General features: G+C 37.5%; 1 protein-coding gene across 1 annotated transcript; it reads right to left on the bottom strand.

The window, feature by feature from the left end:
* Positions 1–4,141: 4,141 nt before the first annotated feature.
* LOC149256330 (cysteine-rich receptor-like protein kinase 2) lies at positions 4,142–5,357 on the bottom strand. Its single transcript, XM_089455319.1, has 4 exons — positions 5,000–5,357; positions 4,764–4,892; positions 4,513–4,652; positions 4,142–4,411 (listed from the first exon to the last, which is right to left on the bottom strand). Exons 1-4 carry the CDS (start codon positions 5,355–5,357, stop codon positions 4,142–4,144), a joined length of 897 nt encoding a protein of 298 aa, XP_089311445.1.
* Positions 5,358–27,309: the final 21,952 nt, after the last annotated feature.

The raw sequence follows: 27,309 nt of genomic DNA, 5'->3' as shown, positions 1-27,309 counted from the left end.
CTAAACTGCTTGACATGCTGCTGCTGTAGCTGCCACATATTCTGCCTCTGCTGTAGACAATGCTACAATAGGCTGTTTTTTAGAAGCCCATGAAATGGCTCTTGAACCCATGTGAAAGACATAACCGGATGTGCTTTTCCGATTATCTACACTTCCAGCCCAATCACTATCAGTGTATCCAATTAAATCTGAACATTCTGAGACAGTGTATAAAATGCCAAACCTTTTAGTACCTTTAACATACCTCAGAATTCTTTTTGCTGCTTGCCAATGCGTTTCTTTTGCCCTCTCCATGAATCTGGAAATTAAGCTAACAACAAACATTATATCCGGCTTAGTTGCAGTCAAATACATGACGCTGCGAACTATGCTCTTGTACAAACTAGGATCAAAATCTTTGTTGCTGTCCTCTTTGTTGAGTTTTAATCCCATCACTGTGGGAGTGATTGCTGCCTTGCTCTCTTGCATATTAAATCTTTCCAATACTTCATTAACATATTTTGCTTGTGAGATAAAAATCCCATTTCATTTTGATCTACTTCTATTCCTAAGAAGTATCTCAACAAACCCATGTCAGTCATTTCAAATTCTTCTTTCATGACTGTTTTGAAATTTTCAATAAGATGATCATCATTCCTGTGAAAATAACATCATCAACATATAATATAACAATCAATATTTTACCATCTTTTTCATTGATGTAGAGGGTGAGTTCTCCCTCACACTTTTCAAATCCTTTTTCCAGTAGATAAGAATCTATCCTACTGTACCATGCTCTTGGTGCTTGCTTTAGTCCATAAAGAGCTTTCTTCAATCTGCATACTTTGTGCTCTTGGCCTTTCTTCTCATAGCCTAGAGGTTGCTCAGTATAAACCTCTTCCTTTAACACTCCATTTAGGAATTTTGACTTTACGTCCATTTGGTAAACTTTCCACTTGTTTTGTGCTGCTATGGATAACACTGCTCTCACTGTTTCCATTCTTGCAACCGGCGAAAGTTTCCTCATAGTCTCTCCCATACTGCTGCTTGTATCCTTTGACAACCAGTCTTGCTTTGCGTCTTTCTATTTTTCCTTAAGCATTACTCTTGGTCCTGTAGACCCATTTGACTCCAATGACTTCCTTTCCTTTTGGTAGTTCAACCAAATCCCATGTCTTGTTTCTCTCTATGGAATTTATCTCCCCATCCATAGCTTCTATCCATTTCCTATCCTTAATTGCATCTTCGAAATGAATAGGGTCATCAACATGACAATATAAAGCAAACAAAGAATTCATACCTTCATCATAAATGTCACTTATATTTCTGAATTTCTTACCTCTTTCATTTGGTGTACAAGTTCTTGAAGAAGCACTTGAATTCCTCCTTGTGGTGTGCTTGGAGAAGCACCTTCATTTCTCCTCAAGGGTGTCTGTTGATGTCCTTGTGTTGGCACTGCTATTTGGGGATGTATTTCAGCCATCTCCTCATCATTTTCATCATGAGAAAAACAGTTTTTAACATTCACTATTTTCTCTATGCTTCCATCCCAAGCTTCCTCGTCAATGAATTGAACATCTCTACTCACAAAAAAATTCTTGGTAGATGGAATATACAATCTGTAAGCTTTGGATTCCTCATTGTACCCAATGAAAATACATTTCTCCCCTTTGCTATCCAACTTCTTCCTTAGCTAATCTGGAATGTGTGCATAAGCCACACAACCAAAAACTTTCATGTGGGTGACTCCTTGCTTTCTCCCACTCCATGCTTCTTCCGGCACTTTGTTCATCATTGCTTTTGTAGAACACCTATTCAAAATATATACTGCACAGTGTACAACTTCAGCCCAATAATCATTTGGCAAATGATTTTCCTTTAACATACTCCTCGCTATATCCATGATTGTCTTATTTTTCCTTTCAGCAACTCCATTTTGCTGCGGAGTGTACCTTGTGGTAAACTATTTGTGTATTCCATTTTCTCTACAAAACCGTAGGAATTCCTTGGAGATATACTCACCTCCTCTGTCAGTTCTTAGAACTTTGATATGCAACCCGCTTTGGTTTTCTACAAGTGCTTTGAAATTTCCAACTTTTTCAAACACTTCACTTTTGTTCTTTAGAAAATAAACCCAAGTCTTTCTGGTCAAATCATCGATGAATATTAGAAAATATTGGCTGCCTGCTAGTGATGGAGTTTGCATCGGTCCACATAAATCTGAGTGGACAATTTCTAAGGGTGCCTTTGCCCTTATGCTTTTCCCTGATGGAAAACTTTCTCTGTGTTGTTTTCCCAAGATACAACCTTCACAAAGGCTGTCTGGTTTCTCTATCAATGGTAATCCTCTTACCATTCCTTTTCTACTCAACAAATTAAGACTTCCAAAGTTGAGATGTCCAAATCTCAAGTGCCACAACCAATTTTCATCCTTTGGTACGCTTTGGGAAGCCTCTTGGGTAATTGCTGCTATTACTTCTTTATTTTTCAAATATGCCCTTATTCTGAGAGGGAACATCCCGTTCCTTGTCATCTTCACTTTAGCAATAAATCTTTTGCTGGGTGCTCTATCCATGATGGCGCATACATCATTCACAAAGAAAAAATTGTAACCCTTTTGAACAAGTTGTCCAATACTTAAGAGGTTACACTTCATTCCAGGAACATAATAGACATCTACTATGGTTTTCTTTTCACCTTTCTTTGTAAATATTTTTACTTCTCGTTTTCCCATAATAGAAATTTTACTATCAGTCCCAAGTGTGACATGTGACTTCACACTCTGATCTAAAGCAGAAAACAGGGCTATGCTTCATGTCATATGGTTACTACAACCGGAATTTAGAAATCATATATCTTCACTGTTTGTTTCAGCCATGTTACAAACTAAAAGCACGTTATCTTGGCTGATATTTTCTCTAGTGATATTTGCACTAGATCTATTATTCATATCATGCTGCTTCTTCCTACATTCATTGGAATAATGCCCATATTTTTTACAATAATAACATTGGACATTGGATTTTTCATACCTTTGTCCTTGAGCATGATGTTGTCCACTTTGTTGACTACTGCCTTGGTTCTGATTTGGATTGCTGCCTCTTCCTTAAGCATTTGTTGCACTGTTTCTTCCACTTCTGTTTTGGCTTCTGCCTCTTCCTCTCTTGCTTCCTCTGCCTTGACCTCTTCCTCTTCCAAATGACATTTGGGTCTTGAAGGCTTGCTCTAGAGATGAGTTTTCATTTCTACTTAACCTCTGCTCATATGTTATCAGTGATGCATGAAGTTCATCAAATAAAAATTTTGTGAGATCGTTTGTCTCTTGTATGGTGGTGACAATCACATCGAACTTTGAGGGTAGGACCCTCAACAGTTTCTCCACAATCCTCATTTCTTCAAGAATTTCTCCATGAGATCTTATTTATGTGACCAGACCAATCACATGTGTGAAGAATGAGTCAATATTGTCTCACTTCTTCATGCACAAATTTTCAAAATCTTTCCTCAGCAACTGTAGTTTTGCTGTCTTTACTTTCTCCATGCTTTGATAGGCTGCCTTGAGAGTTTTCCATGCTTCTTTGGATGTCTTGACTGCTGCTATCCTTGGAAACACACTCTCATGCACTGTTTGATATAAGAAGAGAAGGGCTTTAGAATCCTTCTTCTTATAGCTCTTCAATAGCTCTTTCTCTGCGTGTGTCAAGTTATTAAACTCATCTTCATCTCTTGGTTCTTCAAACCCATATTCAACAAGTTACCATAAATCTTGTGAAGCAAACAGGGCTCTCATGGTTATTGCCCAATAGTCATAGTTTTTCCCATTAAACTGTGGGAACTTAGTATTAAAAATACCCGTGCTAGTGCTTGTGTTAGAGCTGGAGCGAGCCATTCCTTGCACTCTGAGCTATGCTTCAAATATTTGACTGTGTATTTAAAATACTGATCGTTTCTTCAATAGCTACACAAAGAAAAACTTTGAGAAATACCTTGAATTCTTTTGCCTGAGAATTCACTCTGTTGGAGAAGTTATTGCAACAAAAACTCCTTCCTTGAGCTTTTTTGAAACCTTCAAAGAGCCTCGACAATTGAAATTACAATTTCAACACTATCTGCAATGATTACATAACAAGAACTAAAACCGTTGGTAAGCTATATTAAAAAACTAGAACAAATCCACGGTCCATGCAAGGATTAAGTATTCGTTAAAGAGGGAGAAGCTACCGAATAGAATGTTGTCGAGACTGCCGTTCTGGAGGTATTCGTATGTCAATAGCCTTTCTGAGCTTTTGACGGAGCAGCGAAGCAATTTCACAAGATTCTTTTGCTGAACACGACTCATAAGATTTGTTTCATTCAAAAATTCAGTATCTCCTTGCCTTGAATCTTTGTTCAACCGTTTGATTGCAACCTCTCTTGAATCAGGTAGAACCCCCTACAGCAGATCAATGAACTTCAAAATTATTTCCATTTTTAATGGAAGCTTCAGATTCCAAATATCTAATTCGACAGAAAACAATGATATTGAGCGCTCACTTTAAAGACGGATCCAAAACCTCCCTCGCCAAGCTTGTTTTCCTCATTAAAATGGGACGCAGCCTCCCTCAGTATGTCGTATTTGAATATAAGTTCTGGATTTGGTATACTAGGCGATAAGTCAATTTCTCCTCCTTGCCCTGAGAAAACATTTACAAGGCTTCGATTCATTTTGTGCCAAAGAAATAGGTAATCAGTTCACGAGACAGAATTTTATGAAGCGCACACTAATGGTTTAGCAATTTCAGGACCTCTGGTTCGAGAAATGCATTCCCAAGGTCTTCGACAAGAGAAAAAATTCCACTTCCAAAGGCCTATGACTGCCATTAATCCAACCGTAGCAGCTAGTACGCCCAGAGTTATCCCAAGCACGTTAGGTCCTGCAAATTTACACTTAAAATCCTTAGTAAATTGGCTGTCTTATTTCAGAAAATGAACAAAATCACCATACCACTTATCATTGTAAATTATATGTGAAAGAAGATACCGGATACGGGAGGCGACGGGATGATGGAAGTATTGAAAAAGGGATAAATCTCGTAACGCAGAAAGCAGTTGGGACTCATGTAGCGTGCTCCAATAGCTCCAGATTCGCATCCCTGTGTGGATACATTTGATCGACCAGGACCAGATATAATCGACTGACCAGCAGTTAAGCACGATCGGCAGTTTGCTGGCGACAAATACCAACATTGCGCTAGGCTATAGATTTCCCTTATATCCGGATAATCGGTTTCGAATTTACCTATAGCAAAACGTGGGTAACTCAAGACAGCTCTTTCTATAAGTTTCGACAGAGCCTTCACGGTAATATTTGCAAAGAGATCTGGCTCATTTCCTTGCATATTGTTACATAATTTCTTAAACTTGCTACTCCCATTATAATCGTTGTAAAAATTATGATTGTCGTAACGGAAGAAGCAGCCCTCTGTTTGAATGAAACCAGATGTGCTGTTGCATTTCTCAAGAAGGGTTTTTTCAGCCGTAGAAGCACAGGCTTTGCAATCGGAGGAATTTAAATCTCCTCTGCACTGGACGAACCCTTAAACAGTGCTATTGCTGTTTTGCTCCTTAACACTTGAGGTATTGAATCCGCTGATAGAAGCGTTCCCCGCCAATGATTCCAAAACCTGGATTACATTAAGCTGGAAATCGCCTCCGTCTATATATTTGGTATTCCCACAAAGCCCCCAATCCCAAGCTCCAGCTTTTGTGTCAATTGTCTGAGCAACTGAGAGGTGAAGAGGCGTCCATACACACAGAATAAATAACATGTAGCCGATTAATGTTTTGATCTTCATCGCCGTCTCAGGACAGGACACTCTCTTCTCGAATCTTTTCTATGCCAAGTTGATGAGGAGAGCTGCTCGTATGATCATAAGGCCCTGCATAATTTATTATTTCCCTAAACTGCTTTCAACGCTTCACTCTGCTTCAGGAGTTTGGATCGTTCACTCTGTTTCATATACACTGAATTTGTAATTGAATTCCTCAACTAGAAAAAACGAAAATTCAAAGTCGAGAAACATGGAAGGGAATGAGCTCCACCATTCGCTTTGAGTATATAAAGAAAAATTCGAAGTGTAAGAAACCTGCATGGTTGTATTTCTGATACTTAGTTAATTGGATTATGAAAAAAGAAATTATTAAAAAAGTTGCACAGTTGTGATATTGAAGTGACTATTTAATTATAGGTATGGACGTTTTTATCTGTCACAATCACATTGCTTACAGTGGCAAATAACATGTAGAATTATAATTATGTAAAAACATTTATAATTACAATATCTTACGGAAGATTTGTTTAATTAAAGTTGTTACTGAATACCATTTTAATTATAAAAATATGAATTAAATAATCATGATGATGATTTATGTAGTTTATGATATCATTTATAATTTATTGATAAAATATATAGAAAGAGATGTGGTTTTGGAGTTGATTTAAAATTACTTAGGTTTATTATAGAGTTAGTCTTCTCTCCAAGGGAAATAGGTTAAGGGTTAAAGATATTTATAACTTATTTTTTATAAGCTATTAGTAAGATAATTTTAGTTGCCATGATTTTAGAAACGGAAATTAATAATGGTTGTTTCCATTAATGATTTGAGATTAAGTTATTAAATAATTTTCTATTATTTAAAAATATAAAATAATTAAATAATAAAAAACACAAAAAAATAAAAATAAAATGAAATTATAAACATTATTTTCTTATTATATAAATTTAATAAGCTAAAAAATATATATTGGTTAATAAAATGAAAGTTTATTATTATACCAATTTGTTGAAGATAATGGAGAATATTTTAGAATAGGTAGAGTTGGTTCACGTAGTCTCAGAATAGGAATTAGTTTCTATTTCTTAGGATGCTCTTCTAACTTCCCTAAAACCATGTATTCTATTTAATGTATAATGTTGATGAACAATGGAGAGCATTCTGTAGAGCCAGACTCTCCTGGTTTCGACTTTCTGTCATAGAGTCGACGAGTGGGTTTTATTTTCACTAATACAAACATTGCCATTTTTATCATGGTATTAGAGCGTCAGGGCTAAGGAACTGGTACGTTGGCTGGTAGGTGGTTCTTTGAACCAAAATCATCGCAGGTTTTGAGTGGATAACCATGACGATACACTACTACACTTCTCAGAATTTTCATTTTTTCGATCGTCACACTTTTCTAGTGTACAGTTGCGACGGTTGCAACTAGTCTCTGAAAATTGGTGTATTTCTGCGACGATTGCGACTAGTCTCGAATATTGTGCAAATATCTGCGATGATCATGTAAATCAAAGAAATTGCATGAGGGAGCCAAGAACACGTTGTAGCTTTCAAAGAAGCTGAGTGGGGAAGCCAAGAACAAGGTTGTAGCTGACAACAGGAGGTTTTCTAGAGGCGAAGAAGAAAGCCACGGTGATCTGCGCGTGTGTTGCAAGATCAAACAATAGTGATCTATCTCTGTCACGGATCTAGGGTAAATTTAACATTTTTTACCTATCGGTTTTTTTTCTAAATCGCCAAGATGAATAACAATATTTTTGAAGCATGCATGAACAAGCATAACAAGTTCGATGGTTCCAACTATGCAAATTGGAAGTTTAAGATGTAGAATCTGCTAGAAGCGTAGAGTTCTTGGATGATTGTGAATGGGGATGAGCCGAAGCCTGCAGCTAGATCAGCATCGGTCCCAGATTGCGAGAAACGAGAAAGTAGAGCAAGGACAATGTTAAAGATGTTAGTGAAAGATTGTATTATACCGCACATTAGAGAAGGTAAGTCAGCTAACGAGACTTGGGGAACTCTGAAGGAATTATACGAGATCAGAAATTCAAATTGTCTTTTGTTCCTCAAGAGTAAGATCATGTCCATGAAGATGGAGGAGAATGAAATGATTGCTTCTTTTGTAGCAAGGATCAAGGATCTGAAAAACAAATTATCAGATATTGGTCATACAATGGATGATACAGACCTTGTGACCATTACAATGAATGGTGTCACTGATGATTATCAGATGTTCATCACTGGGATTAATGCTAGAGAAAAGATCCTGCATTTTGAAGCGCTGACAGGTATACTGATGTAGGAAGAAGAGAGAAGATCGACTCTGAAGCCCCAGAGTGTTGATCCTGCGTTGGTGGCGAGGAAGAACTTCTACAAAGGGAAAGAACGTCCACAATAGAAAAACGGAGCAAGTTCACATAAACAGCCAAATCTGACCCAAGGTATGCACCTGAATAAAAACTACTCTGAAACTAAATGTTTTTATTGCGGAAAATTGGGTCATATTGCTAGGGAATGTAGGAAAAAGAAGTATCATGAAGGACAATAGAAGCCAAAGAGACATGCAGGTCATCTCGCGAACAGTCATCAGGTGAAAAATTTGAGGTTGTTCAGGGCAGATCATGATGAAAATGTTGATGCAGGCATTTGGTATGTAGATTCAGGAGCGTCAACACACATGACAGGGAACAAACACTGGCTAGAGGATTTTAAAGAGATCAATGAAGGCGCATAGATTTACCTAGGTGATGACAGAAGTCATCAAATCAAAGGATGTGGGAAAGTTTCTGTCATTCTACCTGATGGTAATATTAAACAAATTTATAATGTTATGTATGTGCCTGGTATAACAAAGGACTTGATTTTTGTATATATGATTACAGATCAAGATTTGAAAGTTGAATTCTTTAAATCTAACTATTAATGTATTAAAGATCTGCTAGATGGAATGAAGACAATTGCTACAAGAATCTGAACAGGAGGACTATATAAGTTGGATGTGAGACCTGCACCGGTTCGAGCATTGACAACAATGAGCCTGACTACAGAAGAGCTTTGGCACCAAAGATTTGGCCACATCATTTACAATGATTTTCTGTTACTACAAAGGAAAGAAATGGTAAGAGATCTTCCTATGCTAAAGCAAGTACATAATGATTGTGATGCTTGTACTTTAGGGAAAATGCATATAGAAGAATTCCCAGTTAGAGTAGAAAAGAAACAGAGGGATATACTAGAGTTAGTGCACACAGACCTTTGTGGTCCCATGTAGACAAAATCATTAGGAGGTGCAATGTATTTCCTATTTTTTTATTGATGACTGTACAAAGTTTTCTTGGGTGTATTGCTTAAGTAACAAGAGTCATACATTCAAATACTTTAAGTAGTTTAAAAATATGATTGAAAGACAAACATGGAAACAGATAAAAATTCTCCATTGTGATCAAGGGGGAGAATATAGGAAAGATGAGCTAATCAGATATTGTAAGGATCATGGAATTTTGCAGCAGTTTACAGTACCCCATACTCCACAAAAGAATGGAGTAACAGAAAGGAACAATAGAACTCTTGTGGAATGTGTGAGAAGTATGCTGAAAGGTAAGAATCTTTCAAATGGTTTTTGGGCTGAAGCAGTGAGTACTGCAGTTTATTTAAAAAATAGGAGTCCTAAAAGAAGTCTTGAGTTTAAAACTCCTTTTGAAGCTTTATACGGATATAAGACTATAGTAAAACACTTAAGAATATTTGGATGTAAAGAATTTTCCCACATACCAAAGGAAGATAGAAGAAAATTAGACTCAAAAGCCATCAGATGTACTTTTATAGGGTATTGTTCATCATATAAAGCATACAGATTATTTAATCCCTCTACTCACAAGATCTTTGTTAGTAGAGATGTTAAATTCCATGAGCAGGATAGTGAAGAAACTAATGAGCACTATGATGGATGGGACATTCCGTACTTTGAAGAAGAAGCAGAGAACAATCAGGATCAACAGAAAACAAAGGTAGAGGATGAACAACAGCAATAACAACAACAACAACAACAGCAACAGGAAGAAATAAGGTTTGAAACCACCACCCCACCACTCAGGAGATCAAGTAGGAAAGCTCAAATGCCTGCAAGATATAGGGAAAATGCATTTATAACTAGTATGATGAATGTTGTTGAACCATCTATTTATAAAGAAGCAAATGAAAGTAATGAATGGAAAATAGCCATGGAACAGGAATATGATTCAATAATCAGAAACAACACTTGGGAATTGGTAGAACTCCCTAGAGGAAAATAGGTCATAGGTTGCAAATGGTTATATAAACCGAAACTTAATGCAGATGGAACTATAAAAAAACTAAAAGCTAGGTTGGTTGCAAAGGGATACACACAAAAAGAAGGGATAGATTATGAAGAAACCTTTGCCCCTGTAGCTAAATTGACTAGCATCAGAATGTTAATTGCCTTAACTACTAAGAAACATTGGATGATGCACCAACTAGATGTAAAGTCTGCATTTTCGAATGGAGAATTGAAAGAAGCGGTTTATTTAGAGCAACTGAAAGGGTTTTTCTAGAAGGAAAAATAACATTTAGTCTGTAGGTTGAAGAAAGCACTCTATGGACTAAAACAAGCTCCTAGGTCATGGTATGAGAAAATTGATTCATTTTTTCTACAAACTACCTATCATAGAAGTAAGAATGACCCTAATCTTTACACCATGAAAGATGAACAAGGGTGTGTAGTGCTAATTTCATTATATGTAGATGATTTGATAATTACAGGTGATGATATATATCTAATTGATGAAATCAGGCAACAGATGTCACAGATGTTTGAGATGAAGCATCTCGGTGAACTCAGATACTGTTTAGGTCTCGAGATCTGGAGAGATTCAGGTCAAACATTTTTTTCTCAAGTAAAGTATGTCAAAGGCCTGTTAGAGAATTTTAGAATGGATCAGTGTAAGCTAGCACCAGTACCATTGCAGCAAAACATAAAATTTTAGTGTGAGGATGGTTCAAAAGCGGCAAATGCAACACTTTACAGATAGTTGGTTGGGAGTCTAATCTACCTAACCACCACTAGACTTGATTTGGCTTATGCAGTTAGTGTCTTAAGCCAATTTATGTTTAAGCCACTAGAATGCAATGAAGAATGCTTTGAGGTACCTACAAGGTATTATAGATTATGGAATTATTTACACTGACTCTTGAAGTTAGACTGGTAGGATTTGCAGATTCAGATTGGGTAGGAAATGCAGATGATCACAGATTTATAATAGGTTATGCATTCAGTCTTGGATCCGTGGTGATCACTTAGAGTAGCAAGAAGCAGAACATAGTCTCCTTGTCCTCAGCAGAAGCAGAGTATCAAGCCATGTGAGCAGCAACATGCGAGGCAATTTGGTTGTGGAGACTTCTCCAGGATGTTGGGGAAGAACAGATAGTCACAACAACAATTAGATGCGACAACCAAAGTTCAATCAAGCTGGCCACAAATCCGATGTTTCACAAATACACGAAACATGTTGATACTCAATTCCATTATGTAAGGGAGAAAGTGCAATCTAAAGAAATTCATCTAGAATATTGTAATACATAATGTTGCCGACATTTTCACTAAGCCCCTTGGAAAAGTAAAATTTCAAATGTTTAGGGAGATGTTAGGCATATATGTGAACCTATTCTCCATTAAGGGGGAGTGTTGAAGATAATGGAGAATATCCTAGAATAGGTAGAGTTGGTTCATGTAGCCTCAAGATAGGAATTAGTTTCTATTTCTTAGGATGTTGTTCTAACTTCCCTAAAACCATGTATTCTATTTAATGTGTAATGTTGATGAACAATGGAGGGCGTTTTGCAGAGCTAGACTCTCCTGGTTCTGACTCTCTTTCGTAGAGCTGACCAGTGGGTTTTATTTTCATTAATACAAACATTGCCATTTTTATCACAATTAATAGAAAAAGTAAATATTAAAAAATAATATGAATTAATAAACATGAATCTGTATTAAAAATAAATATTATATTTTGTTAAAATTAATAATACAAAAAATTTAATAAAATAAAAGTTTTATACCATATAAGTTTAAAAACTAAGAGTTTGTATTAAAAATCAAATTTAATAATATAAAATGTACCTTCGTAGTTTGGAAAGGAATTATTATAGTTTTTACAATGTGTGTCAATAAATATTAACAGCTTACATGTACTAAGAGAAATGCAACTGAGTTGAGGTGTGGTATTAGGGATCTAGTCCTAGGTGGCAATATCAACATGGTAATCAAGAATGAAGCATTGATCACGATGCACCTCTGCTTCTACATGTTCAATTTCATGCCATACTAATTCGAGAATGAGTTCTTGATAGTGAGCTATAAAATCTCAAGCATGATATTGGGCATCAATTTGAGAAATGGAGGCAACATGGTAGTCCATATGCTCAAAGACAAAGGAACGCCCTAGCCAACCTTTTCTTCATTGAATGGTTGGTCTTCCACAAGGCATGATTATGCATGGAGATAGAATGAACCCTGAAGGGAAATGAAAAGAAACATAGGGGTAAGGAGAGTCATGGAGTGGCAGTCAAGAGGCATGCCAATAAAGGTGAGGAATGACTAGGCAAAGAGATGTCACCAAGAAACTAACAGTACAAGGCAAAGTGAAGATGGGAAGGAGATATGTAACTTAGATAATGTGAGACTCCATGGAGGAGGGTGATAGCAGAGGATTGGAGAGGGTGAGTAGGAGAGAATAGGGTACTAGAGACAAAGGTTGACCATGAAACCCAAGAGAGAAATGTGATCCCGTGACCCAACGAACCCACAATTCAACATTGAGCCTGGGAGAAAATAGAAAGACAAGTAACAAAGCCTAGCAGATAAATCATTTATCCTAAATAGTGAGATGACCAAAGTGAGGATAATTCTGAGAGGTCTGATGGAAATATGTGAAGAGAAATTGGTAAATAGGAGTGTGGAACCAACAATTCTTGGCATGCCCAATATTAAGTGTTGTGCATGACTTCGATTGGGGAGAGTTCCCAAGGTTGAAAACCTTGGAGCAAAATAGAGATAGGTGCATAAATAGTTTTGGATGAAATATTAGTCTCAACATCATCGTTTGTTACAAAAGCCAACATTTTATTGAAATGTTCTTGTGTACATTTTATTTAATCTTTAACTTATAGGACCAAATAACTAGGAGAAATTAAAATGTCTAATATCTTTATATTAAATAATGCACATATATCTATATATTATATATAAATATATATATATATATATATATATATATATATATATATATATATATATATATATATATATATATATATATATATATATATTGAATTAATTATTGTAACAAACTATTTATTTAACTTAAAATTTATAGTCATCCTAATTCAAAAATATTCCTAAAAAGTATTTTTTATTTTTTATTTTTAAGTTATGATTAAAATTGTGAAGACAAATGAGAAAATTTATTTATTGTAGTGTTGACTTAAATTTTATTTTTTATGTTGCATCATGATTTAAAATTGAATTGTTAAAATATATAATGTAGCTAAGTTTTATTGAGGAAAATGATTGAACCAAGTCCTTCAATAATGAAAATAGGCAAGGGAAAAATGAGAGTAATACGCAGCATTATTGCTTCTTCTTTTCTTAAATCGATCAGTTTCCATGGTTAGTAAAAGCTCAAAACGTAATGACAACTATTTTTCTTAAAGAAAATATTAATTATGGAAAAATCCATAAATTTGGAAGAAAAAATCAATAATTAATTTATGAGGACACTTGTCAATTAGAAGGTATTTTTTATTTATTTTTTCGAAAATTTAATTTTAAACAACATAAAATTAGTGATCCGCCAATTAAAAATTAGAAATTCAAATTTGAAATTTCAAAAAATATTTTTTAATTTCTATAAAAAATAAGTTTAATAGTTAATTTTACCAAAACTTTAATAGACTTTGGAAATAGTTTCTAAAGATTTACAAATTAATTAAGAGTCAAAGGATTTTGACCCAAACTACCCAAAATATTCCTTCGACAGATATAATAAAAAATAAAATACGCGCGCGCACACACACATATAAAATAAACATATATGTTAAAGAGTATATATGTATTAGTTAAACATATTTCTTAATTTTTCGTGATGACATTCAACAATACAATATTTTATCAGTTTTTTTATTTTTTATGTGTTGTTTTTTAGTTTAATTAAGCTATATTTAAAATAGGTGGTAGATACTAGATACTCTGTAACCTTTGCTAATAAAATTTAAATATAATTACTTGGCATCAAACAATTAAAGAGATTATAAGTTTGGGAATCTAAAGGGGAAAAAATCATTATTATTATACTTATTATTAAAAAATAAAAGTATTATGTATACATTTATTAAAATTTATTAAGATTTTATCATATATAAGTTTATCAAGGTTTTTATTAAGTTGTGATTATATTTAATATGTTAATGATAATTGTAATATTATTGGGAAAGAAAAAATATGAAATTGGTATCACCCAAAAAAATGTTCATCTAGCCATTTCCTACTATGTAGCATGTGTTTTTACACATGAAAACCCACTTTCACCTTAAGAAATAATCTACTAAATAATTTTCCTAAGTTATTTCTCATGAAAATCCAAAAAACCCCAAGAGAATAATTAAATAAGTAATTATTTATTTATTATTCTTTTGAAATAATTATTAAATAATTATTTAATGATTATTTCTAAACAATTTTTTTTTGTAAGTTTGGGTGAGACTACATCATCATCATGTCCAATATATCACCCTGATCGGGTGGGGAATTGACCCGATGACTTCACATCAAGGAATGCCTTAAGAAAACACATGATCACCGTCTATCGTATACCTCGTGGACTATTTCTAACCTCTTTTTACTTAAACACACAAGAATAAGTAAATAAACCATTATTTATTTATTATTCCATATTTATCCGCTATTTTTCTTGTAAGATGACTCAATCTCCATAAAGTACTTAATTAATTATTTTTATTTGTTAATTACTTTAACCGTTTTTTAAATAAAAATATTTGACCATTTCAAATATCTTTCCCTCTCTAAAAAAATATAATAAAATATTTATAAAAACATTGATCAAATCTATTACGATTTAACTACTACCCTTTCCACCACCATTAGCAAATTCTCTACTAATACTTCGTATAAGAAAAATAATAGAACTTTTGATCCTTGGTATGACAAAGACTTTAAAATTGCCAGGAAAGCAATTAGAGATGCCCTTAATGAAATAATTAAGCTCCAGAATATACGTACATACAAATATCTCGTTAAGAGGAAGAAGATGTCATATATTAATAAGAGACAAGAGCATCTCCTCCACCTTTCTAAATTTGTGCCTATAAAGTTTTGGTGGAATGTTCATGTCCGTAAAACTAAAGATAATCATTCTATCCCCCTAGGAAATTTGGATAACTATCTTAACAAGTTGTATGACTCTCCAGACACCATGGGCACCATATTAAACACTCCTATTAAGGATGATATATTTTTCTTTGGAAGACGTTGAGTATGGGATTAATAAGCTTGCTAATGGGAAAGCCAAAGATATTGATGGTTACCAATATAAGATTTTTAAAATGGGAAAATCTATCCTCGCTCCTCATCTCCACGCGCTTCTCAATTTGGCTGTAAAGCATGGCTTGTCTAAACTTTGGACGCAAAGCCTTATTGTGCTTACCTTCAAAAATGGGGACAAAAGTGTTCCCTCTAACTACAGGACCATTATGATTAGCCACATCCTAGGCAATCTTTATGGGTTCATTATGAAAAAAGTCTTAGCCTTTGGCTTGAGAACCAAGCTAAAAGAGCTAAAGGGAAAGCTGGTTTTAGGAGACATCACTCGACCATCGACCACCTTGTCACCCTTAGAATCATCGCAAAAGAATGTCACAATAGTAAAATCGATCTCTTTTGTTGTTTTGTGGAGTTTAGAAAAGCTTTCAACATTGTCCCCCGAGATAAGCTCTTGGAGAGGCTTGAAGGGATCATGGTTCCTCCTTAACTGAGGATTGTTGTGATCTACCTCTACGAGATTGTCATTGCCAAGATTAAGACCAACAAAGGATGGTCTAAATATACTAGATGTAATATCGAGGTTAAGCAAGGTTGTCCCCTTTTCCCTACCCTTTTTGGTATTTACATCAACAAACTAGAGGAGTGTCTAGAAACTACAGGATGTAAAGGCACTGAGCTCGTTGGTATTATCATTACTCTTCTACTTTAAGCTGATGATATCGTTCTTCTTAGAAGGAGTCATGATGACCTAGATGAGTAGATTAGTACTCTTCATGTCTACTCCTCAAAGATGGGTATGATTGTTAATACTGACAAGACTAAAGTCATGATATTTAAATCCAAAGGATCACCCACAGTAGTTTTGTCTATGATAACCATTGCCTTGAGCAAGTTTCTTCTTATAAATATTTGGGTATTTAATTTCCTTATTAACTCAACTAGAATTACCAAATCGAGAAAATAATTGTTGGAAGTTGGAAATCTTATTATGAGCTTCACAACTCTTGTAAGTTGGTCGATTTGTACATTTGGAGTAAAAAAACAGTTCCTCTTTGAGACTCTCGTCACCCCCGTTATCTTATATGGATGTGAAGTTTGGGGGTACAATATATCTAGGGAGTCGTGGAGAAATACTGAGATGATCCAAAAGCAATTCATAACATATATCCTCAAGATCAAGGGAAATAATCGCTATCTTATCCTCCTAATCGAATCTGGCCTTTCCCCCATTGAAAGTCCAACTATTTTTAGATATTTGATGTATAAGAAGAAGCTTCACAATATGGAATCCAAGAGGCTCCTAGAAATTTCTTTTATCTTTTGTCAAAACCCCCACCTGTGCCTTAATCGTGGGTGGCATCAAGATGCTCAGTCCTGGCTCAACCTTTGGGGGATTAAGGAGGAGATCATCATGGGAATTAAGGACAGTATCAAAGATAGTATTACCTCCAGTTTTAAGGACAAGATGTGGGACGCTAAGGAGCTAGAGGGTAAAATGAATATAAGCTACTATAAGAAGGTGATAAACCCCACCCTTCATAACAAAAAATATATCTCTATGTTGTCTAGCACTAAGAAGAAAATTAACATCATGATGACCAGAACTAACTCTCATGAGCTTCAGAGTGAGACAGGGTAGTGGTCTACTCCCAAGACTCCCTGGGATGATAGAATTTGTCATATTTGTGATACTAAGAAGGTCGAATATGAAAATCACTTCCATTTAGACAACCTGACTCTTGCCCACATCTACTCACAATCTGCTATCACCAGCCACACCTCCAATATTCCTGAATTATTAATCCAACCCAACTATAACAATCTTGGAACGATCCTTTGCCTCCTCCTTAATCATAGAAACAAGATTTTGATGAATTGTTACACAAAAATATCGTCACCATGATTATTTGCAGTCAGTATGGGTCTATCATCACTTGTACTGTCCTCCTAAGCAAATCCTAGACCTCAGCTCTTCAAGTCAAGCTTTGAAAATGAGAGAAAGACATTGAAAATCAACAAAACTCTGGTTTCACACTTTCTCTCACTATTTCCTACGGTCCTGCACCTCCTGTTTACAAAAACTGTGGACCTGCCCACTCTGTCCCTAAAGGTGTGGGTGCGGACCCCTGTGAAAGTCAAAAAGTTGCAAGTTTATTCTAAAAAACTCACTTTGGGTTAATTCTAGATGATTCTAGAAGGAATTTTGATGTGGATTGGCCGCTCTTAGGTGGTTCATGCATCCCAGAAGAGAAGGAGCTAATCCCTTGATGAGAGGAGCTATCCCTTTGAAGGAGGGCTTTATCCCTTTGAAGGAGGACCTAGTAACTTCCCTCCATTGAACTATAAATTCAAGCATTGGGCTGGTTGCTAAGGAGGTTAGAAGCTAAACATTTTTTAGGGCAAATGCTGGTGAAATTAAGGCTTCCTAGTTGAGCTTGAGAGGAGAGATCACATACCTTTCTGGCTTCATTGGGAAGAGAGTGAAACTTGTCAAAGTAGAGGATACTTCTTGCTGGACCCTGGGAGGAGCTTGTACAGCGTCAAGGCACAGGTTGTAAACTTTTTCTTTGATTTGAATTAATACAATCAGATCCATTTTTCTCAACAAATTGTCTCATGTCATTTGTTTCATGAATTCCTTGACTTTCATGTTAAATATGTTTTATGATATTGGCTTTTCAGGTGCTATTTAATTTGTTTGCTTGTTTGTGTTTGCAGATTCGCGAAAAGGGAGCTCATTTGGATCGAAGGAGCGAAGGCTTCCACAAACTTGCGTTGGACCCAAGGTAGGTCTAAAAACACTCGTTTGCCTTTGTTTATAAATGCATATTTAGAGAAAGATAGTTTGTGATTGGTTTACTTGTCATTAGGTCTTCTTTAGATTCTAGGAAGGTCTATCTTGTCCGCAAGATCGACTCATTCTGTGTGACAAAATGGCGACTCCGCTGGGGAACTTGATTTTTTCCTTGCTTTTACTTTGACATGAGAAACTGTGTTTTTGTTTCTGTTTTTGGCTTGCTGTGTGTGGAATTGGGTAGAAATTGTAGATCCAGGGTTATTTTTCATTTTTCATAACTTTGGGAGAGGACCGCACCCTAGCCTTTTGACACAATGCGTACTTATCCACACTTTTGCTTTTAGCACAGAGCGGTAGCGCACCTGTGTTAACTGTGGGCCTGCGGGCCCTGTCAAAATTTTGAAAAACCTAAGATTTCCTCTGTTAGTTAGCTTAGTTTTGTTTATAAGTTCTTATCCACTGCCCAGACCTGCATATAACCTATCATAAGCTTTCCTTAGGTTGATTTCATTGGTGTTAGGGTTTTAGGTGAAATTCCTAGGAGTTTTGCTTGTTGGGTTTGTTTTTCATTTTGGTCTTGTCGTAGCTCTGAGCTTAGACGCTGTAGGGACCTCAGATCACCTTGGTTTCTACCAGCCTTCTTATGAGTCTGACCATTATTGAAATCTACCCTTGTTGACGAATCCGCTTTGTGTTTTCTCTTTACAAAACTTCGAAAAGCTTGTGTTTAAAAGTTTGGATTTTCATTTAAAAAAAAAAAAACCAAAATTGGTTGTTTTTGACTGATTTGTGAACCTGCATAAATTGGTCCTTAGTTTACATCTAACTAAGTAAAACATCCTTAAAAAATACATCTTGTAGGCTTTGACTTCAAATAGTTTTTTATGATTTATAGATCTCAAAGTTAGTCATTTCCATAGTTTTGAGTGTTTTATAAAAAAAAAAAAAAATCTCTTTTGGAAAAAGTTTGTTTTTGTAGTGGTTGAGTGCTTTGAAACGAAAAGGGAAATTTTTTGTGAAAATAACTAGTTGCCTCGTTTTGAGTGCATTGGAAAGGACAAAAGCTCTTCTTTTAATTTGTTTGTTAAGAAAGATTTGTGTTTACAAAGTATTTGCATTCTCAAACTCTTTCTTAGCTAGAAGTTCATCGAAGGGAAAAGATTGTTTAAATCATCTTAGGTGCATTTTTAGTGATTTTGAGTTGAGTCTTCATACCACGAGTTTCATCTCCACACCTTTTGACTTAAACAAAAACCAATAAAAATATCGCTTAAAGTAAAATTCATCTAGTAACATTTTTATTTCTAGGGCTCTGATACACCAACATAGCTTAGGCTAGTGTCTTGGAGTAGGAGAGTAATTAACTCTCCAAGACAGTAAAAACAAACAAGTAACTGTATCTTGTGGTAGGGAAGAAATCCAATTGTTTCTTTTATTCTCTGGGAAAGCTCCTCTTAAAGGAGAAGCACGAGATCGTGTTCGAACCAGTGTGAGAATCAATCCTTCCTCATTGGGAACGATGTCAGATATTCACGTATTAAAAACAGTAAACCTCGGATTAACCATTGTCGAGGAGCCTGGGTCACTCGTTGGTAAACCTTGGATTATGTCAAGGAGCCTTCAAGGGGATTGAGCTTGCTACTCTGCCCTTGCATGCGTATCGGATCGTAGACTGTTCCCCCAGGTATATTTGTTTTAGTTGGTAACCTTAGTGGCCATATTCTTTAGGATTCTTCCTAAGGTGACAGTGGTGGGAAGATCCCACTGTACCTGGAGCAGACGTCAGTTAGACTCACTTGGATTTTCTCGGGGGTTCTCTTCACTCGAGACGGTTAAGTGGAGGAACTTGTGCCAGTCTATTCATTAAGCAGGTTGCCGGGGTAACTGTTCCAACTGCCATTTCTGTATTGAACTCTGCGACGTTGGATTTCATCACCAACTAGTGTTTTCAGTACTGAAAGTTACTATTTGTGTGTGTTTGATCTCCTAGATTCTTTAGGCGTGTGATTCAAATTTGTTTGGTTCTTTAGAGGCATTAGGTGGTTTTCATTGAGATTTTACTTTTTTTGCATGTGAAGTAGTTAAAAGTTTTTAACCGTGGCTGAATTACCGAGGAAGTCCTGTAGACTTCGAGGCCAACCTCTTGAGTTTTCACCGAGCCAGCCCGAAGGGTTGAAAGTCCTCGTAACTCCTAGAGACAGTAGAGTTGGGTCACCTGAAGAAGGAGAGTCTTCTTTGGTGGTACATCCTGATTTTCAAGCTTTAGTAGCAGATTATAATCTACAATCAGTGTCTGCTTCCGAAATTACTGGTAGCTTTTCGTCTACTAGTGATATAGGTGAGGAACTTGAAATATCCGAACCTGAAAGTGAATTTGCTGCTACTCTGACATCGGGGTTTGCTTCTCCAGCTTCTAGTGGTCCTGGTTCACCTAGGGTAGAAAGAATAATTACCCAAAATCTTCCTTCTGGACTTATAGCTATCGAAGAACTTGCTACTCCGGAAGAAGAAGTAGGCATCCCTATCCATGAAAATCAACCTGCTATTGAGCTAAGGGAGCGTGAACCAATTTTTTACAGTCCACCTAGGAGCAGTGCTTGGTATCTTTTTTTGACTAATTTCTTAGAAAACCCAGGGTTAAGTTTTTCACCACCTCATGTTCCTTATCACCCAACACCTAGAGGTTACTATCCTCTGTTAAATATGTCAAGACAGTCGTCCATGTTTACTCAATCACCGGAATCTTTTTTGTACGGCGGTCCTTCTGTTCCCTCTGGGTATCAGTCACTTTTTAGTATTTTTTCGAGAGCATCTCCTCAACCCATTGAGTAAGGGTTATTAACTGGAAGCAATGGTACTAAGTCGTTGAGCGTAGAAGATATTCTCATGATGTCAGGTTCTATTCCCAATCCTCAACCTCAAGGTGGCCAGTTACCGCTTGGGGGGCAGCCTCAAAATCCTCAATTATCGCCTGGGGGGCAACCTCAAGGTACCCAATTTGCGCCTGGGGGGCAACCTCAAGGACAGTACATACCTACAGGACAGTACGTTCCTCAAGGTCAACCCCAAACTCAATATGTACTCCAAGGTCAACCCCAGTACCAATTATACCTCAAGGTCAACCCCAGTATCAGTACGTGCCTCAAGGGTATCAACCCCAAGGTCAGTACTCGAACCAAGGTTTCCAACCACCCTCCAGTCAATCATATGTTCAAGGAACGGGAAATGTACCTCTGAATTATCAATCCTACCCTCAACCCGGTTATGGTCCTCAATATTCTCAACATGTTATGGGTCCGTACCCCGGAATGAATTTAGTGTTGGAACCATCGCAAACTCAACAGGTGTTGCAACCAAATGTATAGTTTTCATCCCAAACTGGAGAACCCTTAGTTTCTGGTACACCCGAGCAACCTGTCTAGTCTAATATTCAAACTTTTGTACCTTCGGTAGTTTCTCAACCTGGGCCTAGTACGCCACATACTCCGCCTCAAACGATTGCTGCAACTGCCACAACATCTGTTCAATCTACCCCACCTACTTTCGGAGTATCGACAACTCCGATTTCTATTGTTCCTGTATCTACTCCTCAGACTTCTTTACCACCGTCTGGATCCACGATTCAAACTTTGGTTCAGATGCTTGTAGGACAACCTGGTTCAAGTACGGTTGTCACAAGTCAACCACAATTTACTTATCAACCGTACCAGGGACAGTACCAATTCGGTCCTGCTGTGCAGCAGCCAGTCTATCAGTATCAACCATACCCTGGGTACACATATCAACAACCTCAACAACCCCAGTACGGTCCGGTTAATCCTAGTTTTCCGGGAGGATACAATATCCCAAATGCAATTCCTATTCCCAGTTATCCTAGATATCCTCCTCCTGGGGCTGGTCTCATGACCCAGAGTTTTAGGGACCCTAATCGTCAGTTACCATTTATCGCAACTTTGGACTTGTGTGACTTGTCACGCCTAACGAACGATCCCATTAATTATCTTCCGTTTTGGCCGCCAATGCCGAATAAGTTGCCTAGTGATATTCCTAAGTTCGAAGGCAAATCAGGAGAGGACCCGTCGAACCATGTGATGACTTATCACCTCTGGTGTGCGTCTAACTCCATTTCAGATGATTCAATCCATCTAAGAATTTTCCAGTGCACTCTAATTGGTCTTGCGGCCAAGTGGTAGTCTTGCGGCCAAGTGGTACATTGAGTTACCGCGAGGAACTTTTTATAATTTTAGTCAGTTAGCTACCTCGTTTTTAACTCATTTTCAGTTGCTTGTCCAATATGACAATGGCACAGAATTGTTAACTTCGTTAAAGCAATCGATGTCCACTTACATTTCAGATCATATTCATGAATGGAGACGTCGACGACGTTTAGTGAAGGTTTTTATTCCAGATCAGATTTTGGCTGAGTGGTTTGTAAAATCTTTGTTGCCAAAGATCACTGAAGATGTAGCTAAAGCCGGAGTTGTTACTGAGGAGCAAGTAATTGCTCAAGCACAGTACCTTGACTTGGTCTATACTCAGTCAGGTACGTTACACGAGAAAATCCCCGATCTTCCCAAGCAAAATCAAATCACTGCAGCTCCTTCGGGATCTCATGCCGCCGATGGTATGATTGGTACGGTTAACACTAAGAGTAAGAAGAAGTCTTCCAAGAATTATTCTCCTATCATAACCTTGCCTGATTCCCCAACCGAAGATTCTTCAGCCGAGATTTCCATCGATATTCATGTTGTAGAGTCATCTACAGCCAAATCAAAATCCAGTGGGAAGAAGAAAGGGAAGAAGAAGAATAAAACGGACAAAAATTCAAAGGAGAAACTTGAAAAATCAGAATCCAATGACAAAAAATGCAAACCTCGTTATCCTTGTCTCATTTGTGACGAAGAACATTTTACAAGAGACTGCCTTCATCGTGCAGAGGTTGCGAAGATTGTCAAAGGTTCCCAAACGCCTGCTGTATTGAAGGATCCTTTTCCAAGTCAAGACAGTAAGATGATTGGTTCTTCCTCGAGTGCCAATGAAGAACCCATACTGATGATGTCCCATGTTAGGATTGCGACTCGATCGCATGATTATGGTAGTAAAAGTCCTGTTGATGGTAAAGAAGCAGAATCTTCTCATTCTAATCCATCAAGCTCAACTCCCGGTTCCGATCCACTACAGATCGAGAAACCTAATCCAGACTTCAATCAAACCGCCCACCAAGGGTATACTTCGAAATTCAGCTTTCAATCCACACGCGAGAGTGGCTCAGAACTATAACATTGTTGAGGATTTAGTTGTTTCACCCTCAGCAATGTCGGCTTTGGAAGTGCTGCAATCATGTCCAGCACAACGTAAATTACTTTTGTTGGCTATAGGAGCTGTTGACGTTCAGGACTCGAACCTAATAATTTTCGATCTAGAAAATAGTACACCGCGCTTACCTCATCAAATGGCTTTCTAGATTCCAGTGATGGTAAAAAACAGGCCTATTCATCGGACTGTGATTGATGAGGGAGCCTCAACATGTATTATGTCGATACAGTGTTGGAGATCGCTTGGTTCTCCTTCGCTAAATCAATCCCCGACGATTCTAAAGGCCTTTGATGGCTGTGGGTTTAATCCTTTTGGCATTCTACAGGATTTGCCTATAGGGGTTGAAGGAAAAACTGTTAATCTAGATGTGGAGGTGGTTGATGCCCCTCTAGATTACAACCTTCTCTTGGGTCGAAGTTGGTGTTACGCTATGACAACTGTCGTTTCATCAGTCTTTCGAGTTATAAAGTTTCTTCATAATGGAAATATCGTAACAATAGACCAGATGGCTTATTTTTCATCTGACCCAGCCTCTTCTGAAAGTATTCAGCATGTCGGTAAAACGACTATCCCGTATAAGGATGTTGGAGTAGGACCAGTTAAAGATGACAGTTTACTGGGAACTTTTCCTTTTCCTCTAATCAACGCATTGTCTTCATTTGCAACCATTCATATGATTACGTCAAACACCATTGTTTATGATGATCCTTGGATCGTTCCTTCTGAATTTGAGATAGACTCATTTGGTGATGTCATGCCTTTGAGTCCATATGAAATTGCGCATGAGGCCGTGCAATCATTTACCGACCCATCTTCAACCGAAATTGACTTAATGAATGTGGTCCATGAAGAATCACTTTTCACATCAAGCTCGGATTTAATCACGTTTTCTGAACTTGTTCACTCTGATGAGCAAATTCGTGAAATCCTATGTGTAGATGATTTACCATGGGAAGATCTCCATCACATATCTTCGTTTTTACACGAGAATGATCGTTTTGAAAATGATTTTTCATCAATTTTTATGACTGAATATGTCAAGGAACCTCAGAATCCAATGAAACATCCTGATTCAGAGTTAAATTTGGGAAACATCTCTCGAACTATTCCTATTGACATTTCGGTTAAGCCTAGAATTGTTGAGAACATTCATATAGGTGCCCCGTGTACAGAAAATGAAATTCAAATATATAAGGCCCTATTTCAAGAATTCCGTGACGTGTTTGCCTGGTCCTATGAGGAAATGCCAGGAATTGATCCCGCGATTGTTGTTCATCAAATAAAGACTTACCCGGACGCTAAACCCGTCCGGCAACGTTTGCGTCAGATTCACCCAAGAAAAGTTGCTGCTATTAAAGCATAAGTTGAAAAATTACTCAAAGCAGGTTTCATTTATCCGATTCCGTTAACGGATTGGGTATCGAATATTGTTCCGGTTAACAAAAAGCAAGGGACAATAAGAATATGTATCGATTATAGGGACATTAATCGAGCCTGTCCAAAGGACAATTACCCAACTCCCCCTATCGATCAAATCATTGATGATTGTGCCGGCAACGAAATATTGTCCTTCATGGATGGTTTTTCCGGATACAATCAAATTAATATGCTACCTACCGATCAACCAAAAACGGCTTTCATTTGTCCATGGGGGACGTTTGCTTATTGCAAATTACCTTTTGGGCTCAAGAATGCCAGAGCAACTTTTCAAAGAGCCATGTCTTATGCGTTTCATGATATCAAGCACATTGTGCAACCCTATCTCGATGACCTGCCTGCTCATTCATTACGTCGAGCTGATCACCTCGTCCATTTACAAGCAATCTTTATGAGGTGTAGGCATTATCAGATTTGGTTGAATCCACACAAATGTGTTTTCTGTATAGAAACGGGTCGATTGCTGGGGTTTGTAGTTTCAAAAGCCGGCATTCGCGTCGATCCCTCGAAGGTCGAAGCTATTGTCAAATTGCCTCCTCCTTCGAGTCTTTGCCAACTCCAAAGTTTGCAAGGGAAAGCAAACTTTTTACGACGATTCATTCCTAACTACGCCGAGGTTACAAAGGGTTTTACCCAGTTGTTGAAACAGAATACTCCATTCTATTGGGATGAGATAGCTCAGAAATCTTTTGATGCACTGAAACACGCGTTGACCCATGCACCGTTATTGCATCCTCCCAACTACAACCAGGATTACTTCTTGTATCTCGCCGCCTCTCATTCCACCATTGGAATGGTCTTGGTTCAGGAAGATGAATTCGGAACTGAACATGTGATATATTACCTTAGTCGAACGTTAAATCCAACTGAGCTAAAATACTCACATGTGGAGAAATTGGCATTGGCAGCTGTTCAAGCTGTCCAACGTTTTCGTCACTACATTTTACTACGTAAAACTACAGTAATTTCTTATTGCAACCCTATGATCTACATTTTGACCAAGCAATTGCTAGGGGGCAAGTACTCTAAATGGATTGTTATCCTGCAGGAGTTTGACTTGGAATTTGAAAAATCTAAGTCTAAGAAATCTTTAGTTTTTGCGGAGTTGATGTGTGACTTCCCGCGTGCTGACACGGAAACTATGGCGGAGGAGCCCATTGCGGATGAATCCTTGTTTCTAATCAGCACTTTAGATCCGTGGTATGGGGATATCATCGTTTATCTCCAGACCCAATCCTTTCAGCCAGAAATTTCAAGGTCAAAACGTCGGAAAATACGATTCCAGTCCCAAGAATTCAGGATTATTGGAGATACTCTTTATCGCCATGGGGCGGACTCTGTTTTTCGACGTTGTTTAACTCACAAGGAAGCTGAAAGGGTTCTAAATGATTGTCACTCTGGAGCGTGTGGCGGTCATATGTCTGGGTATGCCACAGCCCAAAAGATATTGCGCGCTGGCTACTTCTGGCCGTCTTTGTTTAAAGATTGTATTACCACGGTCCGCAAATGCCACAACTGCCAGATTTTTGAATGAAAGATGCGCGCTCCACCTGCTCCTCTCCACCCTATAATTTCCGTTGGACCTTTTTCCAAATGGGGTATCGATTTTATTACATGTAACCCTCACTCGGTCGGGGGGCATGCGTATATCATCCTTGCGATAGATTATTTTACCAAGTGGGCCAAGGCGATGCCTACATTTGAGGCAGACAACAAGACAACTGCAATTTTCGTGTTCAATCATATAATTGCTAGGTTTGGTGTCCCACAAGCGATTATCACTAATCATGGGCGTCATTTTCGAAACGTTATGATGACCGAACTTACAGGCCAGCTTGGTTTGCGTCACGATAGTTCAACCCCTTATTATCCACAAGCTAATGGTCTCGTGGAATCCATCAACAAAGTCTTAGTCATCATGATCCGACAAATCATTGGGATTCATCGATCGAATTGGCATAACATGCTATTTTCAGTGCTTTGGGCGTATCGTACCTCAGTAAAAGCATCAACAGGGTTCACTCCTTTCCAACTAGTTTATGGTCTGGAAGATGTGTTACCCATTGAATGCGAAATCCCATCATTGCAAATGGCCATCGAGTTACTTCCAGCCACTTCCAAAGAGGAAAAACGTTTGCTATACTTGGCTCAATTAGATGAGAATCGATGCGATGCTGCATTGGCGACTCACGCAAAACGTATGAAAGCTCAGTATGATCGAAATGTGACCCCTCGAAATTTTTCGGAAGGAGATCTAGTCTTAGTTTACGATCAAGCTAATGATAAGTTAGGCACTGGAAAATTCGTTCCTATGTGGCATGGTCCCTTTGGGTAAACCCAGAAATGGTCTTTACTTGGACGAGGACTCTTTGGGTAAACCCAGAAATGG

The sequence above is a fragment of the Pinus tabuliformis genome, chromosome 7 (assembly GCF_031772625.1).
Source record: "Pinus tabuliformis cultivar Carrire ecotype Pingquan chromosome 7, CPIR1, whole genome shotgun sequence".
NCBI lineage: Eukaryota > Viridiplantae > Streptophyta > Pinopsida > Pinales > Pinaceae > Pinus > Pinus tabuliformis.
Note: the sequence above shows the minus strand (reverse complement) of the source record. Positions and strands in the feature narration are given on the sequence as shown.